Below are 21894 nucleotides of genomic sequence, written 5' to 3'. Positions count from 1 at the left end.
GTGATTGGAACTGATAGATTTTTCAAGAGCTGATGAAGAGGAATGTATAGATAGGTTATAGATATTTCAGATAATTAAGTATCGCATTGCCTGCCTCCTTTTTCATTTTTTATAGATTATATTTGTGAATTCTGAATAAAGCAGACTTTAGTTTTAGAGAGACTGATTAAACCAAAAATCTGTTACGATGAAAGGAATTACTACATTGAAGAGACCGGTTCACAAAATATGCCTTTAATGCTGGTTTTCCTTGACGAGAAATACTAATTATTTAAAAACACATTTGGCGATGCAATTTACAGAAATGAACAGACAAGGAACAGTGTCACAGAAAATAAAACGGCATCAAATGTAAGAACTAATGCGAAAAATCTTGAGTTCCCAAAGCGCACGCGCGTTCATTTAATTGAGACTCGTTCCTTTCTTGTATTTGCCAACCGCTGTTTGACCGATCTTCTGCGTATTGATCTTATACCATCCTTTGGTTTTTAATGAGGTAAGTCTCTCTCTCTCTCTCTCTCTCTCTCTCTCTCTCTCTCTCTCTCTCTCTCTCTCTCTCTCTCCCCCGAAGCAATAATCAGAAGGGAACTTGAGCTCAAAAAGTTCGTGAAGAGAGTGACGGACGAGCACTTTAGTCGAGGTGTAATGAACAACCGATTGAAAACACAAATAATACTGCCAGGTGTCTTGAAAGGTTTCTCGTTAATAAGACACAGTTCCATTTTCCCCTCTTGTTAACGATTAACTACAAGACTCCTTCGCGCGATAACACGTACGGCGTGTAACAAAGTCTCGCCGTGGTTTTATTCAGATGTTGTTTCAATCGTGTAACTTTTACGCCAGCCTTCGCCCGGTGGGTTATGTTGTATTTCAGTCCGACTTCTCCGTCTGTCGTATTTGCTTTTGGCTGTCTGTTTGAGACAGATTTCGTGAAAGCTAATGAATGAATTTCGGTGAAACTTTTGTATGAATATTCATCCTGAGAGTGTCTCCTCCTCCACCCCCCACCCCCACAAACCAGCTCCACAAACCCGCCCCACCCCCGTCCCCCTTCCATCTCTAAATAAAGTTCCTTTTCGTAGGAGTCAAAGAAGACACTCTTATTTTTTTTTTAACTGTGCGAATTACCCCAGAACGTCATCAATATCGGCCTGAAGTTTATGAACTAGGGATAAGTGTCTAATGAGATTTCATAAAAAAATGGGATTAATTTAACATGTGTTATTACCATCTGCAAATATAAAAAGAAAACCTTGGTGGAGGTTTTAAATTTTAGATTGGTCTTCGTAGCGTTTAGATTAATCATTATCTACTTTTATTCCCTTTACCAATTTTTTTCCAATTTTTCATTAATTATTTCCATGTTTCGTTCTTTCCACCGTTTCTCCCCAGAATTATCTGTAATTATTTCCTCCGCTGCTTTCTGCCCTGATCGGCATTGTATGTTTATCTGTTCTTCTTTAAATCAACTAAACACCTTTCAGACCTCTTAATAAAGTTCCTTTTACCATAAATCTCTAAAGTTACTCATCAAGCCATCTCTATTTTAAACGAGCCAGATGGCGCGCGCTACGCTGCGCTGGAACCGGCGCTGTCCATCATGTCTCCCCTACCCTCTCCCAATCCCCTACCCACTCCACCCCCACCCGGGGCGGACAAACAGGTTTGCAAGAGGAGGGTGGATGTGTCATGTCTCCCCTACCCTCCCGATCCCCTACCCACCCCGCCCTCACCCGGGGCAGACAAGCAGGTTTGCAAGAGGAGGGTGGATGTGCCATGTCTCCCATACCCTGGGCGGACAAACAGGTTTGCAGCAGGAGGGTGGATGTGTCATGTCTCCCCTACCTTCCTGATCCCCTATCTACCTTACCCCCACCCTGGTGGACAAACAGGTTTGCAGGAGGTGAGTGGATGTGTCATGTCTCCCCTACCCTCCCGATCCCCTACCTACCCCGCCCTCACCCGGGGCGGACAAACAGGTTTGCAAGAGGAGAGTGGATGTGTCATGTCTCCCTACCCTCCCGATCCCGATTTGAGGTTACAAATCCAGCAGCTGGCATAACTGCTCTTTCTAAAGATACTGATAAGAAAATTATACACTGAATAATATTCAAAACAATATTTATCCTCTTGTTTAGTCCTAAGTTTTCAACATTAAATTCCTGTCGAAATTTCTCATTAATTTCGAGAATAAGGAATTATATAATAATTTTGTCTACGAATATTTTTGGATAACTTTCAAAGCTAAATAGATTCTTGAAGGGGTTAGTTCCATCAGTCCCTTGCACCTCGCGTGGCGCACTGTAGGCATTACTAAAGTCTGTTTGCAGCCTCTCTTTGGCCCCTAGCTACATATACTTTTTAGCTTTTACTCTGCTTCTATTCACGCTTCTTTTCTTTCATCTTGCTGTCCAACACCTCTAACTGTTACTTCTAAGGGCAAATGTTGTGCTTCTGATTCCACCTTGAGATCTTTAAATGTCCTTTATTTTCTGGATTTCTTTATTTTGCTGTCCAACCACTCCAGCTCTCTCGTTTTACTGTCTTAAATGCTGAATGGCAGCGTATATTTCACAAATCAATGTTAAATCAGTTAAGATATTAGAATCGTCATCACCACTGGAATAAAAATATATTTCGAGTTAATATTCAACCCCCCCAACCCTGAAAAAAAAAAAGAAAGTTTAATTTTTTCTCTGAAATGATCAAGTGGAAATGTGAATGATAGAAAAATAATAACTTATGCTGAGCTGCGTTTTTCTTATTTCTTACTTATTGCTCAAGGCTAAAGCCACGCTTTTAAAATTGCTACTTTCTTTTTTACAAGCCCAAATCACCGAGAAAATTTAATTTTATTAATTTTTTTGAGTCAAAGTCTCAAAGTCAAATCTCGCCCGAAGATAGAGAGGAAATAAAGGGCGCCTCTGGAATCGACTTAATTACACTTGGGAATATGAAGAAACGGGGACAGGAAATTTAAAATGTTAAATAAAGCCTAACGCGCCTCGGGATACGAGTCGTTTCATTTTGATATAAAATAAATTTACAGGAAAAATTAATAGACTGCTGCCACCCAAGGCTTCATTAGAACCGAGGAATAGTTGGCTGTCATTTCTTTAGTGTTTTCAAATAAAACTTAACATTTTGTTGTCAATATCCCAAGTCATCCCTTGCGGCCTAGGTTTTCCATCTCTCATGTATGACATTTTATTTTTTCATTTCCACGAATGACCTCTCCAGTTAACTGCGTCATTTCCCTCTGCTGCCAGGTTTTGGGGTTTCTTTTCATTCTTCTGTTTTTCCGTTCTACACCATATCAATGGTCCTTTTTATGTCTTTAATAGCAATATCCATCAATATTTTCACCCTTACACTAACCCTTCCCACTCTTGAGTCTTTTAGCTCAACTGCTGTTCCATTTTCTACAAATCTTCAAAGTACTCACTCCATCGACCCAGGATCCATTGCTTCCGAAAGCATCGCTTCATTTGCTTCCTAAAGTCTAGGTTCCATTTGCTCATTAACCTTCCTCTCTGCACTTGCTCCCAAATAGAAAGAAATCTTAATCTTTCTACTTCATGTCTCTTTACTCTCCCAGCCTTAGATGTTTCGATTATATATATATGAACAAAAACCTAATCAGAGTTATAAGTTAATAAGAAGAGACTTGAACTTGGTAACTAGAGGTAAAAGAATAATGGGGAAACTCGAAGAGAAAGTGATTTTTCACCCTGATGGGAAAATGTAAATTTCTTGAAAACTATCATTCATCAGAGGGGCTTTCCACGCTTCAAAACCCATCTTTGCTTGCGTCGTTTATTTCAGAAGTAGTCTCTCTCTCTCTCTCTCTCTCTCTCTCTCTCTCTCTCTCTCTCTCTCTCTCTCTCTCTCTCTCCTTCCCTTAGTTTGCCTCCATTCCAAAGGAAGGAGTACTGAAGAATTTATGCAAAAAATATACCTATTGATAATAATTTCTCTCTCTCTCTCTCTCTCTCTCTCTCTCTCTCTCTCTCTCTCTCTCTCTCTCTCTCTCTCTCTCTCTCTCTCTCTCTCTCTCTCTCTCTCTCAATTTACCTTCACTCCAAAGAGAGGAGTGCTGAAAAATTCCAGTAAAATTATACCAACATTATGAAAATTTCTTTTATCTCTCTCTCTCTCTCTCTCTCTCTCTCTCTCTCTCTCTCTCTCTCTCTCTCTTAATTTGCCTTCATTCCAAAGAGAGGAGTGCTGAAGAATTTATGTAAAAAATATACGTATTGATAATAATTTCTCTCTCTCTCTCTCTCTCTCTCTCTCTCTCTCTCTCTCTCTCTCTCTCTCTCTCTCTCTCTCTCTCTCTCCCCTTAATTTACCTTCACTCCAAAAAGAGGGGTGCTGAAAAATTCAAGTAAAATTATACCAACATGATGAAAATTTCTTTTATCTCTCTCTCTCTCTCTCTCTCTCTCTCTCTCTCTCTCTCTCTCTCTCTCTCTGTTTTAAGTACGAAAATTAATTTGGAATTAAGGACAGAGGCCACGCGTCGAGATAATGAGTTCATTCAACAGTGAAATAGGAAATAAATTATTTGCTTGGCTTTCATATTTTCATAAATTTATCAAATTATATTTTTTACCGTAATGGATGTTTTTTTTAAATATAACAGGATGTAGTCACTCGACAATAAAAATTATAAATAAAAAGGAACAAAATTTATTTAATGAAACTATATTCATGAGAGAATTATGATTCTCATTTTTCCCATCAAACATTATTAAGTGTATTGTCATTTTTAAAAATTAACATCTTAATCACTGCATTATTTCAGACGAATAATGGAAATGCGATTAAAGACAAACAATACATCCCACTATTTTATAAAGCACGACAACACTTTCATAACACGTTCCACAACTCCCTACAACCTTCTATAACATCTTAATAGCCATTTTATTTAGTAACATCTTTCGTAATTTATCACCCTTTCGTTTATTAGGATTTCCCACATGCCTTTGTCTCGTTCGAACGAGAGAAAAAATAAACCTGAAAATAAAATATATTTCAGAAAAATAGACCAGACTTCATCAGCATGTAATCAGGGGAATTTTTTTTTTCTTCCTGACCTTTAATGTCTTTTCATTGTCTTGTGGGTCAAGTCATGCGCGGGTAAACTTTGCACGCATGGATTGCCTAGTTATAGCTTCAAACTGCACACGTACAAACACATACACATACGTATGTACAAACATGCATACATATATACATACATACGTGTATATATATATGTTATATATATTTATGTATATATATATATTATATATACATATATATATATATATATATATATATATATATATATATATATATATATATATATATGCATAATTTCTGATTTAAAATTTCGTTTATATCGAGTGTTTTGAAGGCACCATGGTGTCCCGGGGTGTTGGGGGGAAGGGAACCCGACAGGCATCAGTTGTAAACATGAATTTCATAATACACAATATATCCTTTTAACGGACAGTATAATTGAAAGGGGGATTGCGCCATTTGTAAGCTACAAATGAAAGGAAAATGGCTAGGTTGAATTAACACGTTAAGAATGAGAGAAAAATGACTGAATTCATTCAGTCACTAAAAATAACATATCTAGGAGAAAAGTCACTCAATTAAAAATAAAGGGATCTCCTTTATCTTAAAATCTAATTTCATACGTAGATAAAATTCAAATAAATAAATAAAATACAATAAAAATTTTTGCAAATTGTTGTTCCCCGAGTTCCCTGTCTGTTGGCGTCGCGGACCAATAGTTTTTTTTTTTTTTTCGACCCAGTTTTGTCGAAATCAATCAATCATTCGATCAATTAATTTTTTGTCGACCCTTGAGTTCCTTGTTTTGGCGTCGCGGAAAGTCAGTCAATCAACCAGTTAGTCAATCAATCAATTAATCAGTATCGTCGTACCTCGATCAGGTAAAATAAAGAAAATGCAATGGAATTTTTTTGTAAAAATCAGTGTTCCCCTGTTTGTTGGCGTCGCGGACCAATAGTTTTGTTTTTTCTCGACCCAGTTTTCTGGAAATCAGTCAATCAGTCAATCAATCAATCAATCAATCAGAATAAAACAAAAATGCAATAAAAAATAAAAATAATTAGTGTTCCCCCGAGTTCGCCGTTTGATGGCGTCGCGGACCAATAGTTTTTTTTTTTTTTTTGGCATCGACCCAGTTTTGTGGAAATCAATCAATCGGTTAATCAGTCGGTCAGTATCGCCTTACCCCGATCCGGTGACATCTTCTTTGGGATGTACTTCCCAGCCACTGATTCCTCGTCCGGCAGGTTCTTCGGTGGAGTGATCTGGAACGAAAAGAGAAAAATAAGTTTCTTTTTTTTTTTTTTTTTTTTTTTGAAGGTTCAAATGAAATGAAAATGAAGAAGAGAAAAATAAAACCTTCTCATTTTTTAAGGTTTTAATTATATAAAATAAACGACTTTATTTTGGAAGGTTTTAATTAAATCAATTTGGTACTGAAAAAGTGATTGGTTGGACTGCTTCCCTGAGGTGAAGTTATATATATATATATATATATATATATATATATATATATATATATATATATATATATATATATATATATATATATATATATATATATATGTAGAATATATATATCATATATATATATAATATATAAATGTATATTGTGTTGGTCACGGACAAGAAAAGTTATTTGCTCTCATTAAAAAGTAATTGCACTAACTCGATCTTGCAACATTTAATGTCGAGTGATATTCGTAGAGAGCAAATTAATGTACAATATCATTTCGGATGAAGAAATTCCACCAATACGATGAACTCAGTGCTTTATTTTTTTTTTTAAGATATATTTTTGTTCTATCTTCTGATTTTTTTCGTTCCAGTGTAATAACATTTCTTCATCTATTCTTCATTCAAGAAGAATATTTTCTATGACATTCTTATTTTTTCTTTCAACCTTTTTATTCTTTTTTTTTTTTTGTCTCTCGGCGGATGTTGATTCATTTTGTTGGGTTTCAAGTGTTATTTTCATGACTAATAATACCAGCATTTTTTCGTATTAATTAACAATGAAATGCCTCCGGCTATTTATTAGCGAACTTTATGTATGTAAGATAAATAAGTAATGGAATTTAATCACTCTAATAAAAATAAGAGACAATTAAAATCACCCACACTGAAATATTTACACACACACACACACACACACACACATATATATATATATATATATATATATATATATATATATATATATATATATATATATATATATATATATATTGAATTTATTCACTCTAATAAACAAAAACTTAAGATTTCTAAATTAAAATATATACACTATATATATATATATATATATATATATATATATATACACACACATATATATATATGTGTGTGTGTGTGTGTGTGTGTGTGTATGTATGTATGTGTGTGTTTGTGTGTATTTGTGTATGTATTCCACTCTCCTTGCACCGTATCTAACCAACCGATCCAATAAATTCCTATGAAACCTATCATTAACCCCTTAAGGTCTTTTGTAAGTGTATAAAGTAAGAAAACAAAATTTATCTTCGTTCAAATCCGGGTCCATTTCAGAATCGAATCCACTTTTCCTTAGGTTATAATCCACCCATTCATAAATTTTCAGTGAAATTTGTCGACGAGTTCTTGAGATATCAGGTGGGTCAACTGACAGATTCTGGCGAATGCTTAAAGGAAGTCCAGTTTCATGAAATGTTCCGTAATCTGGAATCATTTCTCCTGGTCTGTGGACTTAGGCTTCTATAATATTATCAGGATAAGAAACTAGGAAACACTGCTTTGAAAACAGAAACCAGATTCTCTCTCTTTGGCATACACGCATGCGCACACACAACTCATCATGTCCCGACGGCGATGACGATTCATTTCATCCCGTCATCTCACCCACCGCAGCGTTTTTTAAAAAATGCAATTATCATCATCTCCTCCCATCATTAAAAAAAAAAAAAAAAGAAAGAAACTGGTATTTCGTCCCGTCGGCCATGAATATGCAAACGGCGGCAAATGAAGACAGAAGGAGAACGGAATGAAACGCGGCAACGAAATTAAACCGTTAAAAAACAAGGTGTGGCAACCCCTCAAAAATAGTTGACAGCGATGGATTATTATTCGGACGCGTCCGCCCCGCCAAAATTGCCGCGTTTCTCTCTTGTTTTTTACCGCGGGCGACCAGACGGAACCGGGCTGTAATAGACTTAACCCATTTTGCGGCGAAAGACTCGCCGGTTGAAACGGAAATTGACGGTGAGCAAGAAGCGCGTATTTTTTTTTTTTTTTTTTTTAGTCAAGTGAGAGGTGATGTTTTATTCATCTTTTTTTTTTTGGAGGGGGGGGTCTCGTCCGGATAATGTCGACTGAATATCCAGAATTGGATAGGAGGAGAAGAAGCTTCAGTCATACAAAAGGAAAAACTGTTTTACTGAATCACGTAAGATATGAATTTTATCGAGTAAAAGGCGATGTTTGATTAAATATCCAGAATTGGTTAGGAGGAGAAAGTGCTTCAGTCATAAAAAAAAGCTATGTTATTGAATCAAATAAGAAATCAATTTTATCAAGCGAGAGGCAATATTTATTCATTTTTTTTTTTTTCTCGTCCGAATAATGTCGACTGAAATATCCAGAACTGGTAAGGAGGAGAAAGAATTTCAGTCACACGAAAAACTAAAATTTTACTGAATCAGATACTGTCCCAAGAGGTACCTAACTTACTCGCCTTACAGATGCTTTAGCTTTCTTATTTTTCGTACTAAATTTAATTATTCACTCTTTTGGCATCTCGGGCCTCATTATAACCAATTGCCCCTTCACATTAGACTTCTTAAGGTCCACATTGCATTTTATAGAAATAATGAATAAGGCCTTGATTTTACGCTCGTCTAAGGACTGATTTTCTCCTCAGTCATTCCAGTTTCAGCGTTTTCGTAATTTTTATACACGAGAGGACCAGCGATACACCAATGATGGCAACCGCCTCGCGCGAGAAAGAAGACAATAGATCCCGGGGAAAACAGAACATTGGAGCGAATTCCATGACTTGGTTGTTGAGGGAAAAAAGTTATGTCACTTTCCTGATTTAAATCAGCTTTCATATAAAGTCACGTTACCATTAAATTGTTCACATTTTAATGTTTATTTTTTCTTTGGCAGGAATAACCTATTCCTAGGGTTTTAGCTTATTGCCTGAAACAGCCACACACACAAACACACACATGCATACAGACGCATATATGTATATATGTATATAATTCTCATCTCAGAAATATACATATAAATTCATGGACACGCGCTGATTTTGACCGATTAACTGTTCTGGAGAAAATCGAGATATTAATCACTGCTGAAAATGATCAAATTTAGGCATATGAGACGACTTCATTAAACTGTTAAGAATAATTATTATCATCAAGTTAGACTTTAGTTTCGTCAGTTATTCCTTTTTTTTTTTTTCATGAAATCGAATCGCTTAACGAACGCAATTACGTCTTGTGGCTCAGCAGAATACGTTTAATTACGTTTAACTGAAGTGTGAAATGTTCTGGCGGTTTCAGTATGAAAAGTGCGGTTATTTGTCACACTGTTTGACGATTCAGGTTCAATTTATTTTATTCCATTTTATTTATTCTTCCTCTGTTTCACGTTTTGAAATTTAAGTTAGTCTGTAGCCTACAGTCACCCTATCGTTAATTCATTTTTGTAACTGCGCAATTCAAAAAATTTAATTTGGTCTGTAATGTCACCCTCTCGTTAATTTATTTTTGTAAACAGTTTTTTGTAACTGTGTAATACAAAACGTTTAATTTAGCCTGTACAGTGACCATCTCGATAATTTATTGTTTGTAAACAGTTTTTTTGGAACTGTGTAATTCAAAGCGTTTAATTTAGTCTGTACAGTGACCATCTCGATAATTTATTGTTTAAAAGCAGTTTTTTGTAACTTGTTAATTAAAAAACGCAACGAAACAGGTTGGAGTAAGTGGAAATGGAGGACTTGGCGATAATGAAACATATAATGAATGCAAGTGGACAGAGAAGGGTAAGATAGTAGGAGAAAGACAAATTGAATTGATTCTAAAGGAGAAAAGCAGGTAGATATAGACAGTACACATAGATTTCTATAACGTCTCCTAATTTAAAAAGCAAGACTATCCCTCCATTTTTGGCTACAGAAAACCTTAAATCAATCAATCAACCCTTTATGGTTCTTCCTACTACTTCATATTTCTTGTTTTCTACTGACTTCATAGATATAGATAGATAGATAGATAGATAGATAGATAGATAGATAGATAGATAGATAGAAAGTCAATCAATCCAGGATAGTTGAACCTAATCGTTCTTCCTTACTTTTCTATTTCTCCTTTTCTACGGACATCATAAATAGGCAAATATAGATAAAAAGATAGATATAAAGAGAGGTTGATAAATAGATAGATAAAATAAATATACATGCCTTAGATAATTGCATCGACAGATAAACATACAGACAGATAAAGAGAGAGATAGACAGGTAGATAGGTAGATAGATAAGCAGGTAAATTAACAAATAGATAGATAGATAGATAGATAGATAGATAGATAGATCAACGGAACGACAGATAGATAGACAGGTAAACAGACTGACAGATAAAGAGACGGATCAATAGACTGACAGATATAGAGACGGATCAACGGATCGACAGGTAGATAGACAAGTAAATAGACTGACAGATAAAGAGACGGATCAGTAGACTGACAGATAAAGAGACGGATCAGTAGACTGACAGATAAAGAGACGGATCAGTAGACTGACAGATGAAGAGACGGATCAGTAGACTGACAGATAAAGAGACGGATTAACGGATCGACAACTAGATAGACAGGTAAGTAGATATTTAGATAAATAAACATTCATTCCCCTTCCGGCCTTAAAGGTAGATAAACAGAGACAAAAAGAGAGAGAGAGAGAGAGAGAGAGAGAGAGAGAGAGAGAGAGAGAGAGAGAGATAAAAAAATAAATAAATAAACAAACAAACAGGCAAACAGATCAACATCCACGTCCTCCTCACCGACTTGCTCGGGGGCCGCTCCTTATTCCTCCGAAGGACCAGATGATGGATAGGGAGGCATTTCCCTTCGCCGCCGTTGTACATGTATTTCGGCATCTTGGACTTGATGGTCTCGTCCAGCTCGCTGTACTCCTTCGTCTTCGTCGCCTTCTTCATGAGGTCGACCAGCTCTCCTCCTCCTGAAAGTGAAGGATAAAAAGATGAAGAAGAAGAAGAAGAGGAAGTTAGTGGATGTTGAGATAACATAAGCTAGGAATGAGAGGTTATTTTTAAAATTTTTTCTTATTGAATTATTATTTAATTTATTATCTCAGTCATGATTTGTATATGTTTATATCATGATAGGAGAGAGAGAGAGAGAGAGAGAGAGAGAGAGAGAGAGAGAGAGAGAGAGAGAGAGAGAGAGAGAGAGAGAGAGAGAGAGAGAGAGAGAGATAATATAAGCAAGGAATGGGAGGTTATTTTTTTATTTTTCTTATGGAATTATTATTGAATTTATCATCTCAGTCATATATAGTGTATATTTACATTATTATGACTAAGAGAGAGAGAGAGAGAGAGAGAGAGAGAGAGAGAGAGAGAGAGATGCTATAAGCAAGGAATGAGAGGTTATTTTTATTTTTTCTCATTGAATTATTATTGAATTTATCATGTCAGTCATATATAATGTATATTTACATTATTATGACTAAGAAAGAGAGAGAGAGAGAGAGAGAGAGAGAGAGAGAGAGAGAGAGAGAGAGAGAGAGAGAGCGTCATTTGCCGTTCGTAGTCATTACGGATGAATGTTTAAATTATTTTGAGAAAAAGCTGAGAGAGTGAAAACTACTTCGAACAGTATAGAAATGATAAAAGAGAGAGAGAGAGAGAGAGAGAGAGAGAGAGAGAGAGAGAGAGAGAGAGAGAGTCATAAACTACTCATAGCATATGTTGCTGAATGTATATATTATATGAGAGAAACTTGAGAGAGTGTAAAACTATTTCCGAAGTATAAAAAGTGGCACCAATCTATATGTTCATAGAGAGAGAGAGAGAGAGAGAGAGAGAGAGAGAGAGAGAGAGAGAGAGAGAGAGAGAGATTTTTTCCAGTACAATACGTAATCTGGAAAATGTTTCAAGTAAACGCCCATAAGTGAAAAGGATCAGAATTTAACAAATTCTCTTCACTTACTAAAAAGTGAAGTCAGTTTAACTTTAAAAAAAAGGCAATTTAACTTAACTTTATTATCTTTTATTCTCGTCAAAACAAACCGCTTCCGGCGACCGTTGATAAATGAATAAGTGCTTCGGGTTAATATTCATGAAGTGACGATTAATATCAATTTTGGTGTTCAATATTCATCTGATAATAGCTAATATTCATATGGTGATGATTCATATTCATCTAGCCGTTATGGGGCTTTAGGAAGCGTTGATTTGATCAATGGAGAGATTACAGATCTAAGGCCGGTGAAAATTATGATTTTGATGGCAAGGATGATTATTGATGATGTTGATGAGTCATATATATGATGATTATTGATATATATATATATATATATATATATATATATATATATATATATATGATGTTGATATAGATGAGTCAATGTACGATATATATATATATATATATATATATATATATATATATATATATATATATATATATATATATATATATTATATATATATATATATATATGACAATATATAGTCTTATATCTTCTATCGTGTATTTATATATATGCCTGATGACAACACAGTCTTCTTCTTCTTCGTTTAAGCTTTTTCCCATTTTTCCCGATTTCTCCCAGGACTTTGAGTCGGGGAGGCCGTAGCCTCGAGTGCCCTGCCTGCCGACCCCGGTAGCACATGTGTATTTGTATCGTGCCAAATCCCCAGCCCTTTCTCCCAGCAGCGAGGAGATGTGTGGTTAGGCCGACAGTTCGAGACGTGTAAGGCGTCTGTTATGTTTTTAGAGGATGTTGCAGTGGCTTTGTTTGTGTGTGTATTAGTCTGTAACACCCATTTGCTTTCAGCAAACCTATCCGTTGATTACATAAATAATCCCGGGGTGTCTACACGGATAGCAAATTGCCCGCCCCTCTGACCGGCCGGCTGCGGATTTGAACCCGCGACACAGACTTCTTATGAAGTCCGAGTCTGCTGCTGTACCGACCGAGCCATCGAGGCTCCCTGATGACAACACAGTCTCTTCCTAATTTCGCAGACGTAGAGAAGAAAACATTTATTCCAACGGAATAAACAGATTACCTCCAGACAATATCTGGCATGAAAAGATGCAGCATTCGTGAAACAAGACAATTTGAGGATTATAAAAACTATAATGAGGCAAAAGTTACCAAATTATATTAAGAGGACTTAAGAGGTAGGTAATTTTGGATGATATTAAGAGGAACTCTTAAGACAAAATAGTTTTGAAGATGAGCAAAAATGCGCAATACATGGGCGTTAGATCTGAGATAATTAAAAAACTTTCTTAATAACTCTGGGAATAAAGTCTGGTGTATATTAGTCTGTTAAATCTGAGGTAATCCCAAGACTTTCTTAATAACTCTGGGAATAAAGTCTGTTGTATATTAGTCTGTTAAATCTGAAGTAATGCAAACCTTTCTTATATATTAGTCTGTAAAATCTCAGGTAACAGTAAGACCATCTTAATAACTCTGGGAATAAAGTCTGTTGTATATTATTCTGTTAAATCTTAAGTAATGCCAAGACTTTCTTAATAAATCTGGGAATAGTGTCTGATGTATATTAATCTGTTAAATCTGAGGTAATAGTAAGACTATTCTAATAACTCTGGGAATAAAGTCTGATGTATATTTTGAAAAGAGTGGAGTGCTGCAGGGTAATTTTCGCCACCTGTACTGTTTGCCCTTCCCATGGATTTTATAAAGAAACAAGAGGGTGAAGAATGGAAACATACATGGAACCCAGGCGATTTATTTTATTCTTTACGATTTTTAAAAAATTTAAAAATTTGTTATTATTTATTCATGCATATTTTTATTTGTTTTTATTTCATCGTCACTCTTGTAGTATATGATTGATTTTATGAAAATAATCCTCTATGTTTTGCTAAACACTAACATTGCCTCTTAATTGGGTTGCAAATTGTCGTTTCGATAAAAGTGATCAGAATATCAATGATATATATATATATATATATATATATATATATATATATATATATATATATATATATATATAAATATATATATACATATATATGTATATATATTATATATGTATGTGTGTGTCTGTGTATACATATATATATATACATACATGCATACATACATAAATATAAATATGTACATATTATTTATATAGTTAATTAAACAATTACCATAGAAATTTTTCCCCGAATATAGCAGTCAAATTCCAATAAATGTACCCTCTATCAGAACTTAATCTCCCAATTAGCATAATTTCAATTATGGAAATCTGTACAGTAATACGGAAATGCGAGACAAATCGGTCTCATAAAACGAATATATAAAAAATATATTTTTGGAATAATTTTTCAATCCGAGATTTTTATTACCGAAATCCCTTTAGAAGTTAATTGAAGATTATGTATTTGTGTATGTATATATATATATATATATATATATATATATATATATATATATATATATATATATATGTACATATATATACATATATATTCATATATTATACATATATCTATACATATGCAAATATATTTCCCATTACATCCAGACTCCGGAATTTTCTCCCTACTTTTATTTTCTCAGTTTCCAAAACCTTGGTTAATCCTTATCCCTCTTATTTCAGCTCCTGCTCCTTGCTTTCTACCGGTCTGGGCTTGATAAAAAGAGTGGGGCTTCTCAAGGTGAAAGTGAAGGTAGGTGCATTGTAATATCTTGACAACAGTAAAACATGTCCTAAACAAGTCGGCAACTTATCACACGTTAGTCACAAACATGTTGAATACAAGTCAACAACTTGTTGGCAATTCTATCCAGTGCTTCATCGATTATCCAACATTTGCCAAAGGTCCATTCTCAACTGATGGTCACTGACTTGTTGTCGACTTGTTTTCGATATGTACGCGATAAGTTCCCTACGTGTTTATGACATGTTTTATCGTAGTGTGGCCATTGTGAAAATAATTTTTATGTTGAATGTCGCTGACTTGTCCACAACTTGCTTTAGATATGTATGCGATAAGTTCCCTACGTGTTTATGACATGTTTTACTATAGTGTGGGCAGTGTGAAAATAATTTTTTTATGTTGAATGTTGCTGACTTGTCCACAACTTGTTTTAGGTATGTATGCGATAAGTTCCTTACGTGTTTATGACATATTTTACCGTAGTGTGGGCAGTGTGAAAACAATTTTTTTTATGTTGAACGTTGCTGACTTGTTCACAACTTGTTTTCGATATGTATTCGATAAGTTCCCTACGTGTTTGTGACATGTTTTACCGTAGTGTGGGCGGTGTGAAAACACTTTTTTTATGTTGAACGTTGCTGACTTGATCACAACTTGTTTTCGATATGTATTCGATAAGTTCCCTACGTGTTTATGACATGTTTTTATGTAGTGTGGGCAGTGCGAAAATAATTTTTTTTTATGTTGAATGTCGCTGATTTGTCCACTACTTGTTTTCGATATGTAAGCAATAAGTTCCCTACATGTTTATGATGTGTTTTTCTGTAATGTGGGCAGTGTGAAAATAATTTTTTGAATGTTGAATGTCGCTGACTTGTCCACAACTTGTTGTCGATATGTATGCGATAAGTTCCCTACGTGTTTATGACATGTGATACTGATCTTTTTTTTTTTTTAAGTTGAATGAGTGTGTCATTACATAAGCGAAGGCGTGATGTATTTAACAACTTTTGCTGCGTGGTAAGTGGTAATAAAGTCAAGAAAATTTTTCAAAAAGTCATTAAAGAGAAAATTTAAAATAAAAACGGTAAAATTGCTGTGCATATCAGCATTCATCAAAACACCATTTTCTTAGTGTATAATTAACTTTACACCATGGTATGAAACCAATATAATATTTTTATGTAAAAAAAAAAATTCTACACCTGTTATGAAAACAATATATTATTGTATTTCTGAAAAAAAAAACACACACACGAAGTACACTCGATAAAAGTTCTCTGTCACCCTCACAAAGGAATAATAAATCTTAGTACTTTGTGAATGCACGTAATGAAAATGAAGCAGTTCATCATTTTGAAATGAATTTCTCGTGGTGAAATTATACCGCTTTACTTCCGAAGCCATTTAATTCCCTTGTCAGACGCGCAAAACTTCGCGCTAAATAATTACATTGCAACGGTGAATTCAGTGTTTTTTTAAACATTATCATTTTTATTTAATTTCTGATGTAAATTATTGACAGTTATATAAGGTGACGGCTGAATATATAAGCAAGGGAATTTATGTAGGATTCGGCTGTTAATTTATGAATGTATAGCAGTGATAATTGGCATGTTTTTTTTCTGGGGCCGCTCTATGGTAATACAATTGTGTGTATGTATGTATGTATATATATATATATATATATATATATATATATATATATATATATATATATATATATATTAATATATATATATATATATATTATATATATATATATATATATATATATATATATATTAATATATATATATATATATATATATATATTATATATACATACATACATACATACATATATATAATGCATGTATGTATGTTTGCGTGTAACATTTCCCACTGAAGCTGATTTCACGGTTAGCTTTAATTATCCTAATTCCCTGTTTTAACATCTAAATTACCTCGCCCTGCCGCAGTTCAACTTCGAAACAAAGTTCCTCACAGAACTTGACGCGAACATTCCTGCAAATTGACGGAAACGAAGCGGAAATTCAAGAAAGAGGAAATCAGATAAACATTTTTAAAAACCCAAACTACAGTAGTCAAGCCTTGTGTTGCTCGACGGAACATACACAGATTCTGAGCGAGATAACGTTTTCGTGTTACAGCTGTTTTGCAAATCGCTCGAAACAGCGACATTACGCCGAGTTGTTACGAGCTGTTAACAAGTGGTCCTGCCTAATTGCCTTGTTAAATCCCCTTACACAGGCTCGGTTATCAAGCCTAGCTTGCCGTTTGCACGGAGAGAAGAAAGTCTCGGTAAAGCTTTGGAAGTGAATAAAAAAAAATGTACAAAACTTTTTTTAGAACATGCTTTTATTAAAATGCGCTAAAAAGTAAAGAATATCTTTTTGAGACACGCCAGGATTTTCTTTACAGTTAATTACGTCTACAAAAATAAAAGCGTGGGTGCCAAACGTGGAAGGAAATGCTACAAGAAAAGAAAATATATATATATATATATATATATATATATATATATATATATATATATATATATATATATATATATATATATATATTTTATATTTTTTTTTTTTTTTTTTTTAATATCTTGAAGCATTTTCTTGCATGTTCGGCGCCCACGCTTTATCTTTCTAGGCATCATTAACTGTAAGAAAATCCAGGTGTGTCTCAAAAAATTATTTTTTGCTTTTTAGTGCATTTTAATAGAAGAATGTTTTAATTTTTTTTGTTTTATTTTTTTTTAGTTTTGACAGAAATTGTAACCGATTTATGATTGTAACTAAAAACAAATTGAACGTGATATCCCATCGAGCCAAAGAAGGTTTGAAAAATCCGTAGAGTTATTAACTTATTCTACTGAGTCAAGAAGGTATGAAAAATCTACAAATCCTGAGATAGTGGGAGAGGGCACTGCAGGGTCACTAGAGGTCACTGCTGACCTACTGATCATGCAAGGTTGTATCGTCACTGGGATTGAGTAACCATGCAAAATTTCAAGTCCATCGGACGAAGGGAACATGTCAGAAATTGAGTTACAAGTTTTGACCCAAACATGAGACGGACAGACAGACACAGAAGTCGAGTTAAACAAAAGCATGGGAAAAAGCGTCAGCTTCAGAACGATAGAAAAAAGTGTCTGGAAAAACAGAAGCAAAGTTAGAATTCCAAAAAGTGGCAATAAAAGGAAAGAAGGCCGACGGAGAAGGCAATCTAATGCATTTTCTGATAAACTGACACAGAAAGGGCATAGAACAAGTGTTGCAGAGCAGTAGGAAAAAAATCCAAAGTTAAGCGAATTGATGAAAAATTCCAATGCTTGGCAGTAGAGGGAATCAAACTGAGGCTAGAGAAGGAGCCAAAGTCTTGCAGTTTCAGATCTGTTTAGTGAAAAATATCAAGGAAGTCGTAAAATAATAAAAATATATATATATAAAAATTCCTCTGCTGCAATCATTAACCGTTCTGAAATCACAGAACATGTAATTAACAGTAAACGCTCACGGCAATATCCTAAGTTATGTATGACTGTATTGGATGAATGGTCTAACCCCTGCCCCCACCCCTGCTCCAACAAGACCCCCCAACCCCAACAAGACCCCCTCCTCAATCCCCCAACAAAATATAGGCAGTAACTATCTTAATGTGATTTTGTAATGAGATAAATATTTACTTACCAAATAAAACGGCGAAAAATCAGAAGTTTCAAATTGTATAGAAAGGGTTATTTTAATTTCCATTTTGAACTAGAGCAATAATATAAATTTAAAGTATCTTTTTTGATACACCTTCCTCTCCCAACAAAATATAGGCTGTAATTAGACAGGCTATCGTTATGTGATTTTGTGATGAGATGAATTAAAAACTGCTCACAGTAGCATGAGTCTTAAAGTGGAGAAACAAATCCACTGTTATGTATAATATGTACACATATTTAAAGATAAAACTGTACAAACACCTTCGGGAGTCTATTCGGTTCCCCTTTTCAAGAAGCTCTTCGTTGGGTGAGCCGGTAGAGCTGCGGACTGTCACTCGATGGGCCGGAGTTCAATTCCCCCGGCCGGCTGATGAAGAGTTAGAGGAATTTATTTCTGGTGATAGAAATTCATTTCTCGCTATAATGTGGTTCGGATTCCACAATAAGCTGTAGGTCCCGTTGCTAAGTAACCAGTTGGTTCTTAGCCACGTAAAATAAGTCTAATCCTTCGGGCCAGCCCTAGGAGAGCTGTTAATCAACTCAGTGGTCTGGTAAAACTAAGGTATACTTAACTTTTTTTCCCCTTTTCAAGAGATTTCCAGAAAGCTGTCTGTACAATTTTATCTTTAAATATATGTACATAATACATAACTGTGGATTTGTTTCTCCAATGAAATGAATATTTACTTACTAAGAAAAACTGCGAAAAATCAGAAGTTTCAAATTGTATAGAATGGGTTATTTTAGTTTCCCTCTTAAACTAGAGCAATAATGTAAATTTAAGACTATATTTAATACAGCTTTCTCTACATTGAACAGAACAATGCTGAGTGAAACAGATTTTTTAAATTCCAAAGCAAGAGTGGTGAGGGGTGAGTAAGAATACAATAAGATTGAATTAGTAAACAGACAGTGAAATATACATCAAGAAATAAGCTATTTCCAAAATTTAGAAGCCGAGCAGAATTATTATTATTATTATTATTATTATTATTATTATTATTATTATTATTATTATTATTATTATTATTATTATTATTATTATTATTATTATTTCGGTGTTTATTTTGCGGTCATGAGGAAGAAGCAAGAGGGGGTAGAGGGAAATACAGAGAAAGAAGAGATTTCATTTATTAAAAAAGAAAAAAAATAAATTAATAAATAAAGATGTATTAAAATGCAAGGAGAATAGAATTAGGATAGTAATGCACTGCGTCCTTGCTTATGAATCAATAATATTAATAAATGAATAAAAAAAGATAAATATACGCGAAAAAAAACATAGAAAAATAGACTAATCTGACGACAAAATGCAAACAAGAGACCGGATCCATTTTCAAGTCACCCTGTTCGATCGACAGAATGTTAAACAGCCTCAGGCGTGTCAACACACCCGGCATTAATTCAAATACTCTCACATGCAAATACTGAAACTTGAATAATTTAATATGTATGATATAGGGACCCTCTTGCTTAATCCTACGGGTCTGGATATACAGGTAAAGATATTGGCGGTTATTAGTCGCTTCTCAAGAGGGGTAATGACATGGCCCAATAATTTTGAGCGCTATTTCGAAACAGCAGATGCTTTGGCCGTTTCAGAATTTGACACGGTAGAGGGGAGGAGAGAGAGAGAGAGAGAGAGATAGAGAGAGAGAGAGAGAAGTAAGAGTTCCTACGTACCACAAGAGCTTTTAGAGAGAGAGAGAGAGAGAGAGAGAGAGAGAGAGAGAGAGAGAGAGCAAATCAAGATCAGAATTCCTATTCACCACAGACGCTTTTAGGGAGAGAGAGAGAGAGAGAGAGAGAGAGAGAGAGAGAGAGAGAGAGAGGGGGCGAGAGAAAATCAAGATAAGAATTCCCACTTTCCAAAGACGCTTTTAGAAGGGAGGGAGGGAGAGAGAGAGAGCAAATCAAGATAAAGAATTCCCACTTTCCAAAGACGCTTTTGGAAGGAGAGAGAGAGAGAGAGAGAGAGAGAGAGAGAGAGAGAGAGAGAGAGAGAGAGAGAGAGAGAGAGAGCAGAATTCCTACTTACCATAGACGCTTACAGGAGAGAGAAAGAGAATAAAGGTAAGAATTCCCACTTATCACAGACACTTTTAGGAGAGAGAGAGAGAGAGAGAGAGAGAGAGAGAGAGAGAGAGAGAGAGAGAGAGAGAGAGCAAATCAAGATAAAGAATTCCCACTTACCATTCAGATCGACGAGGCTGTAGATCTCGACGACAGCATTGGCCTGAGCCTTAACTCCTGACGTCACACTACTTTCCGTATTTCCCATGATGCCCCGGTGATGACGTCACAGGAAAGATAAACAAATGGACGAAAGTGTTGTTTTTCGTCGTTAGTCCACGAAAGGGGTTTCGTATCCACGAAAGCGATGCAAGACAGTAGACGATTGTTCCAGTTACCCGTACGATGACCCAGTTCGAGGAGGCAGCAGAAGGTTGCCAGATGTACGATGAGGTTTACGATAGTTGGAAGTCACGTTATGGGAAGCACCAGGATGGTTAGTCTTTTCATACTTAAATTCATATACATGTCATCAACTGTTCTCATCTAAATATAAGGAATAGATAAAATTAATCATTAATGAAGATTTTTTTTTACTCTTTAGACGGAATTAGCACAAAGCAGTACGTGGGACAGTAAGCGGTTTTTTTAACCTAACTTTTTACTAGTAAATAGGTACTCAAGTTTATTGGTTATATCACAGAAGTAGATCAGAAAAGTAAAATATAGTTTTGAAATTAATTAATTAATTAATCAATAATAATAATAATAATAATAATAATAATAATAATAATAATAATAATAAAACCATAACTGTGATAAGAAGAGGAATTTAGACACGAAAATAATAATAATAATAATAATAATAATAATAATAAATAATAATAATAATAATAATAATAATAATAATAATAATAATAATAATAAACATAACTGTGATAAGAAGAGGAATTTAGACACGAAAATAATAATAATAATAATAATAATAATAATAATAATAATAATAATAATAATAATAAAACAAAAGATAACTGTTTTATAAGAAGAGGAATTTAGAAACATAGGCTAACCATAGTTAGAAAAACTAAAATCACAGGTAATTCAATTAAGCACGGGTAACTAAGCTAGGCGAGCCTGATGACCTGATGACCCAGTTCTTGCCCTGCCAACAACTAATCTTTACTCTTTTATTTTAA

At 34.6% G+C, this 21894-nt stretch overlaps 1 protein-coding gene across 1 annotated transcript in view; it reads right to left on the bottom strand.

The window, feature by feature from the left end:
- Positions 1-21234, bottom strand: part of nan (transient receptor potential cation channel subfamily V member nanchung) — an 80284-nt gene extending 59050 nt beyond the window's left edge. Inside the window, 3 exon segments of the mRNA XM_067109312.1 lie at positions 6257-6335; positions 11112-11290; positions 20879-21234. Of these exon segments, the coding sequence (XP_066965413.1) occupies positions 6257-6335; positions 11112-11290; positions 20879-20966 (346 nt within the window). The 5' untranslated portion in view covers positions 20967-21234.
- Between the last annotated feature and the right edge of the window lie 660 nt (positions 21235-21894).

The sequence above is a fragment of the Macrobrachium rosenbergii genome, chromosome 9, assembly GCF_040412425.1.
Source record: "Macrobrachium rosenbergii isolate ZJJX-2024 chromosome 9, ASM4041242v1, whole genome shotgun sequence".
In the NCBI taxonomy this organism is placed as follows: Eukaryota; Metazoa; Arthropoda; class Malacostraca; order Decapoda; family Palaemonidae; genus Macrobrachium; species Macrobrachium rosenbergii.
This window is presented reverse-complemented; position numbering and strand designations above follow the sequence as displayed.